The 16,959-nt window shown below is 43.5% G+C and overlaps 1 protein-coding gene across 1 annotated transcript; it reads right to left on the bottom strand.

Annotated features, from left to right (window-relative positions):
* Window positions 1-3,398: 3,398 nt before the first annotated feature.
* On the bottom strand, window positions 3,399-6,777 carry LOC133618988 (retinal homeobox protein Rx2-like). The gene is made up of 3 exons (XM_061979849.1): window positions 6,020-6,777; window positions 4,999-5,255; window positions 3,399-4,167 (listed from the first exon to the last, which is right to left on the bottom strand). Exons 1-3 carry the CDS (start codon window positions 6,285-6,287, stop codon window positions 3,721-3,723), a joined length of 972 nt encoding a protein of 323 aa, XP_061835833.1. The 5' UTR covers window positions 6,288-6,777; the 3' UTR covers window positions 3,399-3,720.
* Between the last annotated feature and the right edge of the window lie 10,182 nt (window positions 6,778-16,959).

Raw genomic sequence — 16,959 nt, forward strand, 5'->3', positions numbered from 1 at the left:
CTCTCGAAGCTCATGGAGAGAATGCCAAGAGTGTGCGAAAAAGCAATCAGAGCAAAGGGTGGCTATTTTGAAGAAACTAAAATATAAAACATGTTTGCAGTTATTTCACCTTTTTTTTGTTAAGTACATAACTCAACAAGTTCATTCATAGTTTTGATGCCTTCAGTGACAATCTACAATGTAAATAGTCCTGAGAATAAAGAAAACACATTAAATGGGGAGAATTTTTGGCCTGTATTGTGTATATATATGTATATATATATATATATATATAATGTGTATGTATGTATGTGTACATATATATACACATATATATTTATCTATATATATGTGTATATATATATATATATATACAATGTGTATGTATGTATGTATACATATATATATATGTGTACATACAGAAATACATATATATATTATATATACACGTATATGTGTGTGTGTATATATATATATATATATGTATTTCTGTTTATATATATGTATTTCTGTTTATATGTATATATAGGGACATAGATATATACATATATATATACATATGTGTGTATATATGTATGTCCATAAATATGTATACATATGTATGAATATGTTTATATATGTATGGATGTATATATGTATATTCAGTATGTACACATATTTATACACATCCATCCATTTTCTACTGTTTGTCCCTCTCGGGATTGCAGGGGTGACTGCAGCTATATACAGTACATATATGTTTACATACATATGTATGTGTATATATACATATATGTATATATACAAATACATATATGTATAGACATATATGTTTACATACATATGTATGTGTATATATACATACATGTATGTATATATACACATACATATATGTATATATACACATACATGTATGTATATATACACATACATATATGTATATATACACATACATATATACATGTATGTATACATAAATGTATATGTGTGTTTAGCTGCCTAAAACAGGAGATAAATGTGGACTTACGAAATGTTGCCAACAATACCTTACATATCGTCAAACTTGGCCCCAAAAGTGGGGATACATTTGTAGTTAAACCAAAATTTTATGGAAAATGTTGCCGTCAGAAAATTTTAGTTTGTGTTTTGGTTTTTCTTTGACTTTTTTTTAAATTATTTTTTGTGATGTCATTACAGAAGGATAAACAATGACCGAACTGGAAATGGCATTCCCTCTATCGCCTGTCTCCCTATTCTCTTCAAAGGGTAAGTAGTTTTAATTTGTTTTAGTTTTATTACTGGTAAACAGTGGTCAAAAATGGCAAAAATCTTTCAAACTAAGCCATTAGGTTAGCTGAGAGTTTTTTGATAGTAACATTTTAACCCAAGAACAGATTTATTAGAGCTCTGTCATTGACTCGTAATGGTTATTTCGTGTTTTTTGTTTGTTTGTTTTGTGATGATGGCCGAGATGGAAACGCCAGACGCTCTAGTGGTTAGAGTGTCCACCCTGAGATCGGTAGGTTGTGAGTTCAAACCCCGGCCGAGTCATACCAAAGACTATAAAAAAATGGGACCCATTACCTCCCTGCTTGGCACTCAGCATCAAGGGTTGGAATTGGGGGTTAAATCACCAAAAATGATTCCCGGGCGCGGCAACCGCTGCTGCCCACTGCTCCCCTCACCTCCCAGGGGGTGATCAAGGGTGATGGGTCAAATGCAGAGAATAATCTCGCCACACCTAGAGTGTGTGTGTGACAATCATTGGTACTTTAACTTTAACTTTAACTTTAACCACAGAGGACATTGAATGTATCAGCAGTAGCTCTGAACGGCCACTAGGTGACTCTACAAAAAATCCTCTGTGTAGGCCAGGCATCTTCAGAGGGTGAGTAGTTTTAATTTGTTTTGGTTGTGTTAGAAATTGGTGAAATTATTGTTCCACTTGTGTGACGGTTAAAATGTGACTTCAAAAGATTGCAAAGGGAAAATGACTGAGAATAATATTTTGGCAACAAGCAGAATGTAGATGATGACAGTCAAGAGATTAACGCTGACATCTTTATTTTTGTCATTTAACAATAACGAAACAAGCTGGTTTGATCGTTCAGTGATAAAACAAAAACTTTTTGAGGGGCCATATAAGGGCATTCTGTCTATGACTGAGGATCTGGACTTAATCGCTTTAAAAACAGTAATTAGGTGTTAAGAGGCAGGCTTGTCTGTTTAAATTAGCCTCCTGGACCAGATTACACTCTTTAACTTGCAACAGGCCTCCCTGGTTGTGACTCCGTGTGCGCCAAAAAGGTCTAACTCGATGCAGTTTAGCAATGATCGGCACGTTTTACACCGTCCAATTCTGATTCTTCACAGTCTGTGTGAGTCTCATCTGAAGTACAATAGTTTACAACACACTTTGACCTTTACTTTTAGTAACTTTTGTTAGTCTGGTGTGCTATTTGGACTTAACCCTTGTGGTCTGTGGGACCCGTTTTCATTTTTTTATTCAAAGAAAAATGATACAATTAATGAATTTTTCAAACTGAGACTCGCTGACTTTGGCTCATTTTCTGTGAAGAACATATATCAGAATACATATTTAATGACCACACCCCTACACATTTTGGGTATAATAGAAGTGTGGACATTGATGTTCTGTGTACCACACACACACACACACACAGCAGGCCTAGACAGGAGGAGGACAGAGTGTAGGTACACAGAACATCAGAGGGTCAAATGTGCGAGAATGTGCGAGAAAATGAGAGCAGACAGTGTTGACAAACAATGTTGCAGCCTTGTGTGGGAACCGCAGTTGTGGAAACACAAAAGAAGAATCCCTGTGGGATGCAGAAACTGGCAGAGAAATTTCCCGTGCAACGTTCATATTGTTGTTACTCAGCCGGCGTTTGTGGGTCTGATGGACCCGTTGCATTTTGTGGCTTTTAATGCCTGACAATCAAACACTTTTATGTTAAAATACTGAACAGATGTTTACCTTATCCCAATAAACATCTGTTCAGGTGCATCAGACTCCTAGACAGGAGGAGGGACAGAGTGTAGGTACACAGAACATCAGAGGGTCATTTGTGCGAGAAAATGAGAGCAGACGGTGTTGACAAACAATGTTGCAACCGCAGGTGCAGAAACACAAAAGAAGGATCCCTGTGGGATGCAGAAACTGGCAGAGAAATTTTCCGTGCAACGTTCATATTGTTGTTACTCAGCCGGCGTTTGTGGGTCTGATGGACCCGTTGCATTTTGTGCCTTTTAATGCCTCACAATCAAACACTTTTATGTTAAAATACTGAACGGATGTTTACCTTATCCCAATAAACATCTGTTCAGTATTTTGACATAAAAGTGTTTGATTGCGAGGCATTAAAAGCCACAAAATGCAACGGGTCCATCAGACCCACAAACGCTGGCTGAGTAACAACAATATGAACATTACACCAGGGTTAAGACGTTTATTCAAACAGAAGAGTGTTAAACCTAATTAGACGCAAGTCACTGGAGTTTGACTGAAGTCATGATGACAAAGAGAACTTTGAATTCACTTGAAGTATTTTCGTCCGTAAATATATATAAATCTGCGTAGTTGATCCTCGAATGACCACCAATAATGTGTCCTTCATAAATCCATCCAAATCAAGACATAAGTCAAAGTTCCTGTGCTTGGCAACCCTCTCCTTCATACAAAACATAAATTGTAAACATTCAACTGAAGCAGCCAAAAACAAATAAGCGTCCTGTGACTGATCACATGTGTTGCCATGTTTTATCCATGGACTGAATGTGCTCTTTGGCCTTCATCCTGAGCACTGCGATGCTGGAGCTCCTGTCGTCCTCCATGGGGTATTTGTCATTGAATCCGACCGGGCACTGGTAAGGTGGCGGCCCCCCGCCCTGCTGCATCCCTTGCACCAAGCCGGTCGGGCTGTTGAGGAAACTGTGGCCGGGATATGCGGGCTGAAGTGCCTGAGGCGAGCCCATGAAGCCTGGGATGGTGTGCATGGGCATTGGCGTGGCACTGGGAATGGGGGAGGCGAGCCAAGGGTCCAAGGGCAAGGCATTGGCGACCGACCCCGCGCCGGGGTGCATTGGGGGCCGATTGAAGGAAAGCATGGTCGAGTCGTGCAGCTTCATGGTGGTGGTGTCCATCTTCTCTTGACGACGCCACTTGGCCCTGCGGTTCTGGAACCACACCTAGACATAGACACATGAAACGTTACCTTAAGTCACGGCGCCAGTCTGGTTCCAATGGCTTCATGCTTCATAGTACTCAAGTTCTCCTGGGCAAGTATTTCTAAATAAACACTGGAATTCCCCTTCCCCATGTTCATCAAGACCAGTTAGAAAAAACTGTCATTTGCAGTAAAGTGGACAAAGATGGCAGTCAACAGGTCGGGCCACACCATGCTGAATATATAAATAGAGCCCTGCTTTTGATTGACTGGGATACCAATCATTCAAGATCAATCCAAAAGCTTGGGATAGAAACTAGAATTCAAAATCACCATCAAGATAGCGACATTGATTCTTGCAGAAAGTAGTCTTGGCATCTGAGGCCAGGAAGAGTCAAGATATTGATGTCATCTCCAATATTTTTTCAGATAGATTCATGAGATGAAAGTGACTTTGTTTTGGAATAGGGAGTTGCGGGTTTGAAACCTTCTGCCAAAGAGGTTGGGCCCAATGGTTATAGGTCTGCTCTGGACTATAGCATGGAACTTGAAAGGTCACCAAAGAGAATCATGTTCTGTTTTTTTTTTAGCAAAACTAATTTCTTACAAAGCCCAGTACCTCAGCCACCAAGGACTCTGCTTTACACCAAGACCTGGACAGTAGGTCAGGCTCTAAGGACATGGCTTCATACCATCTCTTAATAGATGAAAGTGGGACAACAAACTTCAACTAAGGCTTCAGTCCTTTGGTGTGTAGTTTTAAGACGGACTGCATATGAAAACCTGGAGGTAGTTGCCAGAAAATCTGTGTAGTTTGTCAAGGATGAAAGGGATGCTGCTGGTGGTCTTTTACCTGGACGCGAACCTCGGGCAAGTTGACTTTCATGGCCAGCTCTTCGCGGCTGTAGACATCCGGGTAGTGGGACTTCTCAAAAGCTCGCTCAAGCTCGTGCAGCTGGTAGGTGGTGAAGGTGGTGCGGTTCCTCCGGTGTTTCTTCTTGGAGTGCTCTTCCTCCATGATGTTTTTGGGGGACTGCTCGGCCCCGTCTATGTTGTTTTGCATGCTACTCATATCTTCATCGCACTTGTCGCTGGAGAACAGGTCGGACACTGAAAGGATAACACAGATATGTGCCTTGTCTTGACTGTTGCTGTCCACAAATACCACAAACCCTATAATTTGTTTTTCTAATTGTAGTAGTTTAGTAGTGAAATCTTGACTGCAGGCATTATCATCAGGGGTCTTCCTGACATCTTTCACTGAATTCTTCAATTAATCCTACAGTAGCAGATGCTACCAGTTTAAGCCTCAAGGCCCTGCCCCCCCCTTTGCCGGCACTACTGTAATCTAGACTTTGCTTGTAGACCAAAAACGAGGCATATGCAATACACTAACATACACAATAGTAATTCTAGACAAGAACGTTTGTCCTGGCCGAGTCGTAGACTAGCTCGGCAGTAGTTTAGATAGAGCTCTAGCGAATGATGCGGGGGTGTAAATAAGGTAGTTCGCTTCTCAAAGAAAACGGTTAATTTTTGTTATGTAATTCACCGACTCGGTGTCTTCACTTCCTGCTCCTTTGTTAGTCTGAACTGTGCTAAGCAACTTTACTGGGTTTCCTTTCAACTAAAAACTGTTACAACCATTGATGGTTAATGTTCATCTTGAGATAATAATGTCAGCCCTTAATGCACCATGGTGTTTCACCAATTTGGAGTTTAAGGGCACTTCAAATTCTGCATCAGAGAACTAGGAAAGTTACAAGTAATCATGTACTCTTCTCTAAAAAGAGTTAAAAGTCACAAAACAAAAGGAACTTCTGCGGCACTCTTTTCAACCCAAACCTAAAAAAAATTGATTGCGGTCGACTCACCGTGGTAGGACGAATGTTCCGAATTGTCGCCACCCAGTTCTGCCAGATGTACATATGGGTCCTGCTTGTCTGAGTTTTTCCTACAGCCTTTTTGGCTGTCATCGTCCACAGTGTGGAGCAGGGGGTCCTGGTCTTTCGTGAAGCCCAGAATGACATCAATGCTGTGGACCCTTCCGCCGGAGGAGCTGGACCCGGCACCTTTCACCATGTCATAGTTGTCTAGGCAACCGTCTTCCATGATTCCCGGGGTATCCATTGACAAATGCATCCGTATTTGGTTGATTGTTGAAGGTGGAAATAGAGTTTATGGATCCCTTTCTTTTCAGGATAAACCAAGGAATTAGACTGTTTGCAAAAAGTCCAACAAACTCACATGGTTGTCTTCGCATGAGAATGAAAAACCGAACAAACTATTGAAAGTAAGCCTTGTAGTTAGACGTTGAGAAACAAAGTGATCCTGCCAACGTTACTGTAGCTTCCAGTAGCGGGCAACGTCGCATGCATGGTGTCCTTCTAGACTATAAGTAGTCGACTGACACTATCCGGTCTTTAGTGGGCACTTGTTGCTCCATGTTAAGTCCTCCAAATCCCCCTCCCCTTGCACTCAAGTGAGCAAAGGATGTGCTGACGGTGTCCCGTCCACGTAAACCGTAAAAAAAAGAAAAACCCCAACAAAAGGACCGCAAGGATGCAAGGAAGATAGCACCAAGGATTAAGAAGTGTAGTACTTAGGATCCTTCCCCTTTCAGAATGACTGACAGTTGTTTTCGGCCCAAGTAATTGCTCCAAATGTGTCCTGCATTCACCGCCCGGTTGGAGGCCATTGCTAATGAAGCCTTGACAAAACTTTCTTTCAAAAAGGCTATTGTGCGCTGGAGAATGGCTCATATAGCGAGAGTGTGCACTAATCCCTTCATTAAGCACACAAGAGACACAAGAGATGGACTTTTAACTTAAATGCTCAGACACTGGAAAAAAATACCCTTCCCCCCCTTTTGGGGCATTATTTATCACCCGAATCATACGACCGTAAGATCCTATCACTAAAGGTATGAACTGAATTTTCATGGGGGGTGTCCCACTGGTGGGCATCATCACTATCATTGGGCAAAAGGATTACAATTGGGGGGTCCTGGCAAGTTTCTTTTGTGCCAGCTGGCCCAAGCCGAGCCGGAGCTGCTGCGTCTCCGGCAGAAGGTGTTGCAGAGATCAATCCTCATCCTTAATGAGCCTAAAGCCTTCGCTGGAGATTTCCTCTGACCTCACTGCACCCAGCATTGCAGCGGTATATTTAGCAACTTCTTTGCATGATGCTAAAATCAAGTTTCCTCTTCTTTTGTTATCAACCGTCTGTTGCTAGATGGAATATGTGTCCGTTTGTGAGGTCCGTGGTCTTTGATGGATCTTCTTCTTTTACACCCAGCTCATCCAGTGTACCTTGTCTGAGAAACCTTGAACACATTCATTGCTGCTCATTTGGAGTCGGCTTTTGTGATCGCTCCCGTGTCTGCTGTATGTGGTTGAACGGCTTCTAACCGCTAACAAGTTTAAAGCCACCTGTCAACATGCGGCCTCTTTGCCAACGAGCTCACCTCGCCAGGCTGATTCCACAGACTACGCGTCAAAGTGACACACTGCTCTGTCAGAATGGTGACAGTAACACATACTTGCCAACCCTCCCCGGATTTTCCGGGAGACTCCCGAAATTCAGCGCCTCTCCCGAAAATCTCCCGGGACAAATTTTCTCCCGAAAATCTCCCGAAATTCAGGCGGAGCTGGGGGCCACGCCCCCTCCAGCTCCATGCGGACCTGAGTCCGCTTTCCCACAATATAAAGAACGTCTACAGTAAAGCAGTCCGTCTGCCGTAAACAGCAATGTTGTGACACTCTTAAACAGGACAATACTGCCATCTAGTGCATTTGATGAAAGCACTTTTGTGCGTGCCACACAGCAATGCATCATCAGAGAGGGTGTTCAGCATGGTTAGAAAGATAGTGACAGAGAATAGAACAAGGATGGACAATTCAACCCTTAAATTCAACAATGAGTAGATGAGTGTTATGTGTGTGTATATGTGTAAATAAATAAACACTGAAATTCAAGTATTTCTTTTATTTATATATATATATATATATATATATATATATATATATATATATATATATATATATATATATATATATATATATATATATTAGAGATGCGCGGTTTGCGGGTACAACCGCAGAGTCCGCGGATTATCCGCGGATCGGGCGGATGAAATTTAAAAAAATTAGATTTTATCCGCGGGTCGGGTCGGGTCGGGCGGTTGAAATAAAAAAAAATTAGATTTTAAATAGATTCAGGCGGGTGGCAGTTAAACCAATTCGGAAATATATATACATAGTTAAATGTTGTTACCCACATACGAAAAACGAGCAGGCACCTGCTGCATATGCCACAACAGAAGAAAAAAAAAAAAAGAGATGGACACTTTTACGGAGCGGAGAAGGCCCCCGACGCCTCGCCGGGGTCCGGGACCGAGGCCCCTTCCCCCGAGAGGGCCCCACCGGGAGCCGTAGCTGAGGCGATCCGCGAGAAGGGCCCGACGCATGTCCAGGGTCACCACCGCGCCCACCGCACCGACACCCCGCCTCGTCCGCCTTCGCCGCGGCCGGCGTCACGCGCAGCAGGTAAGCAGCTTACCTGCCCGCCACCCCCGTGGCCGGGGGCTCGTAACAGGGGTCACTCCGCACGCTCCGCCCGCGCAGCTAACCTGCCCGCCACCCCTGTTGCCGGGGGCGCGTAACAGGGGTTACTCCGCGCGCAGTGCGCTCACGAAAGGGGTGGGGCTCACCCTGGTTGATATAGACAGCAGCTAGGACGGTGGCCATGGAAGTTGGAACCCGCTAAGGAGTGTGTAACAACCCACCTGCCGAATCAACTAGCCCTGAAAATGGATGGCGCTGGAGCGTCGGGCCCATATACCCGGCCGTCGCCTGCAGCGAGACGCGCTTGGAGGTGCGCTCAGCGCGGCTCCCATATGATTGCGCACTGGTGTGCGTCTGGGTCGTGACAGCGTGGCACGCGAATGTCTGTGCTGCATTGGATCAGTCTCCTTTCTTTAACAGGCAAAAGCTTTATAACCTCACTAATGCCTTGCATCGTCTATATTAGATATATAACAACGGGCGGGTGCGGGCGGATGGCGGGCGGGTGCGGTTCTGATCAAATGTTAGATCGGGTGGATTGCGGATGGTTGACGACTTTCTGATGCGGTTGCGGATGAAATAATTGCCTATCCGCGCATCTCTAATATATATATATATATATATATATATATCCATATCCATCCATTTACTACCGCTTATTCCCTTCGGGTCGCGGGGATATATATATATATATATATGAAATACTTGACTTGGTGAATTCTAGCTGTAAATATACTCCTCCCCTCTTAACCACGCCCCCGCCCCAACCACGCCCCCCGCACCCACCCCCCACCTCCCGAAATTGGAGGTCTCAAGGTTGGCAAGTATGCAGTAACAGGAAACAGTTTAATAATAGTTTGTCGGCAGGAAAAACGTGCGTTATTGCCTTAAAGGCCTACTGAAACCCACAGTGACGTGCGGTGAGGTTGATGGCTGGTGAGGCACTGACTTCATCACAGTCAGATTTACAAACATATGAACCCTAAAGAGTATCTTATTCACCATTTGATTGGCAGCAGTTAACGGGTTATGTTTAAAAGCTCATACCAGCATTCTTCCCTGCTGGGCACTCAGCATCAAGGGTTGGAATTGGGGGTTAAATCACCAAAAATTATTCCTGGGCGCGGCGCCGCTGCTGCCCACTGCTCCCCTCACATCCCAGGGGGTGATCAAGGGATGGGTCAAATGCAGAGGACACATTTCACCACACCTAGTGTGTGTGTGACAATCATTGGTACTTTAACTTAACTTTAACTTTACACATACAAACTGTAGCACACTAAAAAGCACATTTAATAAAAAAAATATTGGGTTGGAGGCAATAACCAGGCGAGGTGATGAAGTACGTCTCTTTACTGTAGACTTCAGAACAGACTCAACACACTTGACGTCAGGTGCGCAACACCACGTAAATCGTTGGCCAACCAAAAAGTAACCCCAGTACGCTATAGCCAACATTCACCAGGAGATGGCAACAGACAAACATAGATCACTCTATTACATTCCTCCCCTTTTAGAAATGTTGAAGTAAGTTACTCAAAAGAAATAAACAATCCAACCAAAAAATGCAGCAGCTCAATAATAAGAAGCCAATAAGTGCAAAAACAATAATGTTCGTGTTGGAGGAGTTGTGAATGAATGAAATATGAAATCCGTGCTGCAGTCTGCAGGTGTACCTAATGTTGTGGCCCTGCAGTCATTCACAACTCCTCCAACACGAACATTATTGTTTTTGCACTTTTTGGCTTCTTATGAAATAACTTTTTTAAATAGATTCTTTCTTGCACGTGGAAATTTTAAGTGTGGGCTTTAGTTGATATAACACTCCCGTGCATTCTACGGCGGGAGTGCATTCTCTACCACCAGGAGGCGGGATTACTGCGAGCCTCACACAGTGCGTCTTCGCAGCAGTTTTATGATCGCTCAGCACAAGAAATACGTTACACACATACAGTTGTTGACAAAATACACTGTACATTATATACCTCAGCTAACTAAACTGTGGAAATGTATAATATAATTCATATAGCAATACGGTCTCACTGCACAGCAGGCCAGCAGTTAGCCGAGTCCGAAATCCATGGTGAGGCACTGAGTGACGTGCCTCGACTGGCTGCTGATCACCGCACCGTCTCTTCTCAGTATTTGAACGGCAAATGTGAAAATTCAGCGATTTTGAATAAAAATAATCTAAAACTGGTGAAGTTAAATGGAAAATAACTTTATTGTATAATCACTGGATACATACAACAATTTAATTTTTTTTTTTTTCTTTTTACATTTTTTTTCTTTCCATGATGGCAGGTGAGGCCCCGCCTCACCTGCCTCTAGTGACTGCACGTCACTGGAAACCCACTACTACCGACCACGCAGTCTGATAGTTTATATATCAATGATGAAATCTTAACATTGCAACACGTGCCAATACGGCCGGGTTAGCTTACTCAAGTGCAATTTTAAATTTTGTGCGAAATATCCTGCTGAAAACGTCTCGGTATGATGACGCCTGCGCGTGACGTCACGGATTGTAGAGGACATTTTGGGACAGCATGGTGGCCAGCTATTAAGTCGTCTGTTTTCATCGCAAAATTCCACAGTAATCTGGACATCTGTGTTGGTGAATCTTTTGCAATTTGTTCAATGAACAATGGAGACAGCAAAGAAGAAAGCTGTAGGTGGGAAGCGGTGTATTGCGGCCGACTGCAGCAACACAAACACAGCCGGTGTTTCATTGTTTACATTCCCGAAAGATGACAGTCAAGCTTTACCATTGCCTGTGGAGAACTGGGACAACAGAGACTCTTACCAGGAGGACTTTGAGTTGGATACGCAGACGCGGCACCGTGAGTACGCTTCCAAACATTTGATCGCTTGCCCGTACATGCGTGCCGCTATGTGCATGTCACGTACGTAACTTTGGGGACTTTGGGGAAATATATGTGCTGTTGGGGAGGTGAACGGTACTTTGGGCTGTGGGATTGAGTGTGTTGTGCAGGTGTTTGAGTTGTATTGGCGGGTTATATGGACGGGAGGGGGGAGGTGTTTGTTATGCGGGATTAATTTGTGGCATATTAAATATAAGCCTGGTTGTGTTGTGGCTAATAGAGTATATATATGTCTTGTGTTTATTTACTGTTTTAGTCATTCCCAGCTGAATATCAGGTCCCACCCGCCTCTCACAGCATCTTCCCTATCTGAATCGCTCCCACTGCCCTCTAGTCCTTCACTCTCACTTTCCTCATCCACGAATCTTTCATCCTCGCTCAAATTAATGGGGAAATCGTCGCTTTCTCGGTCCGAATCGCTCTTGCTGCTGGTGGCCATGATTGTAAACAATGTGCAGATGTGAGGAGCTCCACAACCTGTGACGTCACGCTACTCGTCTGCTACTTCCGGTACAGGCAAGGCTTTTTTTATCAGCGACCAAAAGTTGCGAACTTTATCGTCGATGTTCTCTACTAAATCCTTTCAGCAAAAATATGGCAATATCGCGAAATGATCAAGCATGACACATAGAATGGACCTGCTATCCCCGTTTAAATAAGAAAATCGCATTTCAGTAGACCTTTAATTATTGCACAAGGTACATTATTTGGTAACTTCAGTCCGTCAGTCTACCCCAGGGCAGCTGTGGCTATGAAAGTAGCTTACCACCACCAGGTGTGAATGAATGATGGGTTCTACATGTAAAGCGACTTTGGGTACTTAGAAAAGCGCTATATAAATCCCAGTTAATAATAATAATAATAATAACTTGGTCAAAATGATCCAAAGACGCTTCACGATAAGGCAAATAAACGGTAAATGGTAAATGGGTTAGACTTGTATAGCGCTTGGTAGAGGTTGGTAGAAGGTGGGGATCGAGCCAGGAACCCTCAGGTTGCTGGCAAGGCCACTCTCCCAACTGCGCCACGCCATCCCCCCGTCATGTGATTCTACCAGCCAATCAGCATATACCGTATTTTCCGCACTATAAGGCGCACCTAAAAACCACAAATTTTCTCAAAAGCTAACAGTGCGCCTTATAACCCGGTGCGCTTTATTACGATTCATTTTCATAAAGTTTAGGTCTCGCAACTACGGTAAACAGCCGCCATCTTTTTTCCCCGTAGAAGAAGCGCGCGGTGCATGCTGGGATATGTGACGTTTCATTTCCATTTGTGTGTTTATGTAAAGACCCCAAATGGCTCCTATTAAGTGTGTTGTCTGTCTAATTATAAATAATGCAGACGAGGCGTGTTAACTGAGTTCTCAACGTTTTCTCACAGCGTGCTCATAACCACATTCGAACTCCCAGCATACAACATCGCTTCTCAGGGCTACTGCGCATGCTCGTAACTATCGTTGCATGCTGGGTAGTGTAGTTGTTATATTTGCTAGCTCATAACAGCACATTGAGAGACGCGCTTAATTCAATACTCGCCGTCATTCCGGGTGGATTGACAAAAGACCTCCAGCCGCTAGATATTGGTGTCAACAGGGCATTCGAAGCTAGACTGCTAACTGCGTGGGAACTTCTCAGGGCTACCGCGCATGCTTGTAACTATCGTTGCATGCTGGGTAGTGTAGTTGTTATATTTGCTAGCTCATAACAGCACATTGAGAGACACGCTGACACGCTTAATTCAATACTCGCCGTCATTCCGGGTGGATTGACAAAAGACCTCCAGCCGCTAGATATTGGTGTCAACAGGGCATTCGAAGCTAGACTGCTAACTGCGTGGGAACTTCTCAGGGCTACCGCGCATGCTCGTAACTATCGTTGCATGCTGGGTAGTGTAGTTGTTATATTTGCTAGCTCATAACAGCACATTGAGAGACACGCTGACACGCTTACCGGGTAATTCAATACTCGCCGTCATTCCGGGTGGATTGACAAAAGACCTCCAGCCGCTAGATATTGGTGTCAACAGGGCATTCGAAGCTAGACTGCTAACTGCGTGGGAACAATGGAAGACAGAAGGCGAACACACCTTCACTAAGAGGAGTAGGCAGCGCCAGACGACGCCAACATCTGCCAGTGGATCGTAAATTTGCCCAACTTTTCACTTCGGACACCGAAGACGAAGGATTTACGAATGAAGAATAACTTCAGAAAGTAAGCGCTATGTTTATTTTGTGTGTTGTGACATTAACGTTCGAGCAACATTATGTTGCTATTGCGCTGCACTATTTTGAATTTTACTATGTTTGTGATTGCACATTTGCGTACATTTTGGGAGTGAACAGAGTTGTTAGAACGCTGGTTTTTAATATATTATTAAAGTTTGACTGACCTATCTGACTGTTTTTTTGACATTCCCTTTAGCGCAGCGTAGGCGCGGCTTATAGTCCGGGGCGGCTTATTGGTGGACAAAATTATGAAATATGTAATTCATAGAAGGTGCGGCTAATAATCCGGTGCGCCTTATAGTGCGGAAAATACGGTAAACACAATGATGAAGAAAAGTACTCAAATAGCACAGACCTCCGCCAGGCCCTACCTTCCGACCTATAAGAACTAGAGATAATATCGGACTGCCAATATTATCGGCCGATAAATCCTTTCAAATGTAATATCGGAAATTATCTGTCACGTTCAAACACTGAGGACATCTATTAAACAAGACAAAAGGCAAGGAATCAAACAGAGACAGAATTCAATTTGGACTCAATATTGAGGAGAGACATGGCCACTGCACTCTCTGTACAGTCCTGCACCACGCTCTGACGAAGAAGGTTTTCGTCTCCTCATTTATTCAGATGTTGAATGTTCACGCACCAACACATGTCACAGCAGGAATGGGAAGTATGTAAAGCAGTCATTGTTTTCGGTCGCTTTGAAGACCAAGAAGAGGATTTCTCGGGCTTGGGCTCTTCCTGGATCCAGCCGGGGCAGGTGTTGGAGGACAATGGATAACCCCTCCCGTCTCCTGACCACAGCAACTTCAAGAGGGCAGCGGGTCGTAAATAGCGTTGACCTCGGTTACCAAATAGTTGGAAGAGAGTTTGTGAAATACTTCAGAGAGAGTTCGTTTAACACTTCAAAGAGAGTTCCTCTGGAAGTTGAGCGGATCCTGCCATCTGTCCGTGTTGAAATCACAGTGGCGTTTCACGAGCCTTCTTCCTCTTGTTAGGCCTCGAAAGACAGCATTCATAATACAACGTTTCTTTTGTGATAACTTACAAACAATTATTCCAACATTATCGGTATCAGTTTCAAAAAGTAAAATGTATGACTTTTTAAAACGCCACAGTACGGACATAGGGAGAAGTACAGAGCAGTTGCGTCTCCCAGTCATACTTGCCAACCCTCCCGATTTTCCCGGGAGACTCCCGAAATTCAGTGCCCCTCCCGAAAATCTCCCGAGGCAACCATTCTCCCGAATTTCTCCCGATTTCCACCCAGACAACAATATTGGGGGCGTGCCTTAAAGGCACTGCCTTTGCGTGCCGGCCTAGTCACATAATATCTACGGCTTTCCACACACACAAGTGAATGCCACGCATACTTGGACAACAGCCATACAGGTCACACTGAGGGTGGCCGTATAAACAACTTCAACACTGTTACAAATATGCGCCACACTGTGAACCCACCAAACAAGAATGACAATCCGCACCGTAACACAACATAAACACAACAGAACAAATACCCAGAACCCTTGCAGCACTAACTCTTCTGAGACGCTACAATATACACCCCCCCCCCGCTATCCCCTACCCCACCTCACACTATTATGTTAGATCCACTATGGACTGGACTCTCACACTATTATGTTAGATCCACTATGGACTGGACTTTCACTATTATGTTAGATCCACTATGGACTGGACTCTCACACTATTATGTTAGATCCACTATGGACTGGACTCTCACACTATTATGTTAGATCCAGTATGGACTGGACTCTCACTATTATGTTGGATCCACTATGGACTGGACTCTCACACTATTATGTTAGACTCACTATGGACTGGACTCTCACTATTATGTTAGATCCACTATGGACTGGACTCTCACTATTATGTTAGATCCACTATGGACTGGACTCTCACACTATTATGTTAGATCCACTATGGACTGGACTCTCACACTATTATGTTAGATCCACTATGGACTGGACTCTCACTATTATGTTAGATCCACTATGGACTGGACTCTCACACTATTATGTTAGATCCACTATGGACTGGACTCTCACACTATCATGTTAGATCCACTATGGACTGGACTCTCACACTATTATGTTAGATCCACTATGGACTGGACTCTCACTATTATGTTAGATCCACTATGGACTGGACTCTCACTATTATGTTGGATCCACTATGGACTGGACTCTCACACTATTATGTTAGACTCACTATGGACTGGACTCTCACTATTATGTTGGATCCACTATGGACTGGACTCTCACAATATTATGTTAGATCCACTATGGACTGGACTCTCACACTATTATGTTAGATCCACTATGGACTGGACTCTCACACTTTTATGTTAGATGCACTATGGACTGGACTCTCACTATTATGTTAGATCCACTATGGACTGGACTCTCACACTATTATGTTAGATCCACTATGGACTGGACTCTCACACTATTATGTTAGATCCACTATGGACTGGAATCTCACTATTATGTTAGATCCACTATGGACTGGACTCTCTCACTATTATGTTAGATCCACTATGGACTGGACTCTCACTATTATGTTGGATCCACTATGGACTGGACACTCACACTATTATGTTAGATCCACTATGGACTGGACTCTCACACTATCATGTTAGATCCACTACGGACTGGACTCTCACTATTATGTTAGATCCACTATGGACTGGACTCTCACACTATTATGTTAGATCCACTATGGACTGGACTCTCACTATTATGTTAGACTCACTATGGACTGGACTCTCACTATTATGTTAGATCCACTATGGACTGGACTCTCACACTATTATGTTGGATCCACTATGGACTGGACTCTCACACTATTATGTTAGATCCACTATGGACTGGACTCTCACTATTATGTTAGATCCACTATGGACTGGACACTCACACTATTATGTTAGATCCACTATGGACTGGACACTCACACTATTATGTTAGATCCACTATGGACTGGACTCTCACTATTATGTTAGATCCACTATGGACTGGACTCTCACTATTATGTTAGATCCACTATGGACTGGACTTTCACTATTATGTTAGATCCACTATGGACTGGACTCTCACACTATTATGTTAGATCCA

Source organism: Nerophis lumbriciformis, linkage group LG19 (genome assembly GCF_033978685.3).
Source record: "Nerophis lumbriciformis linkage group LG19, RoL_Nlum_v2.1, whole genome shotgun sequence".
Lineage (NCBI taxonomy): Eukaryota > Metazoa > Chordata > Actinopteri > Syngnathiformes > Syngnathidae > Nerophis > Nerophis lumbriciformis.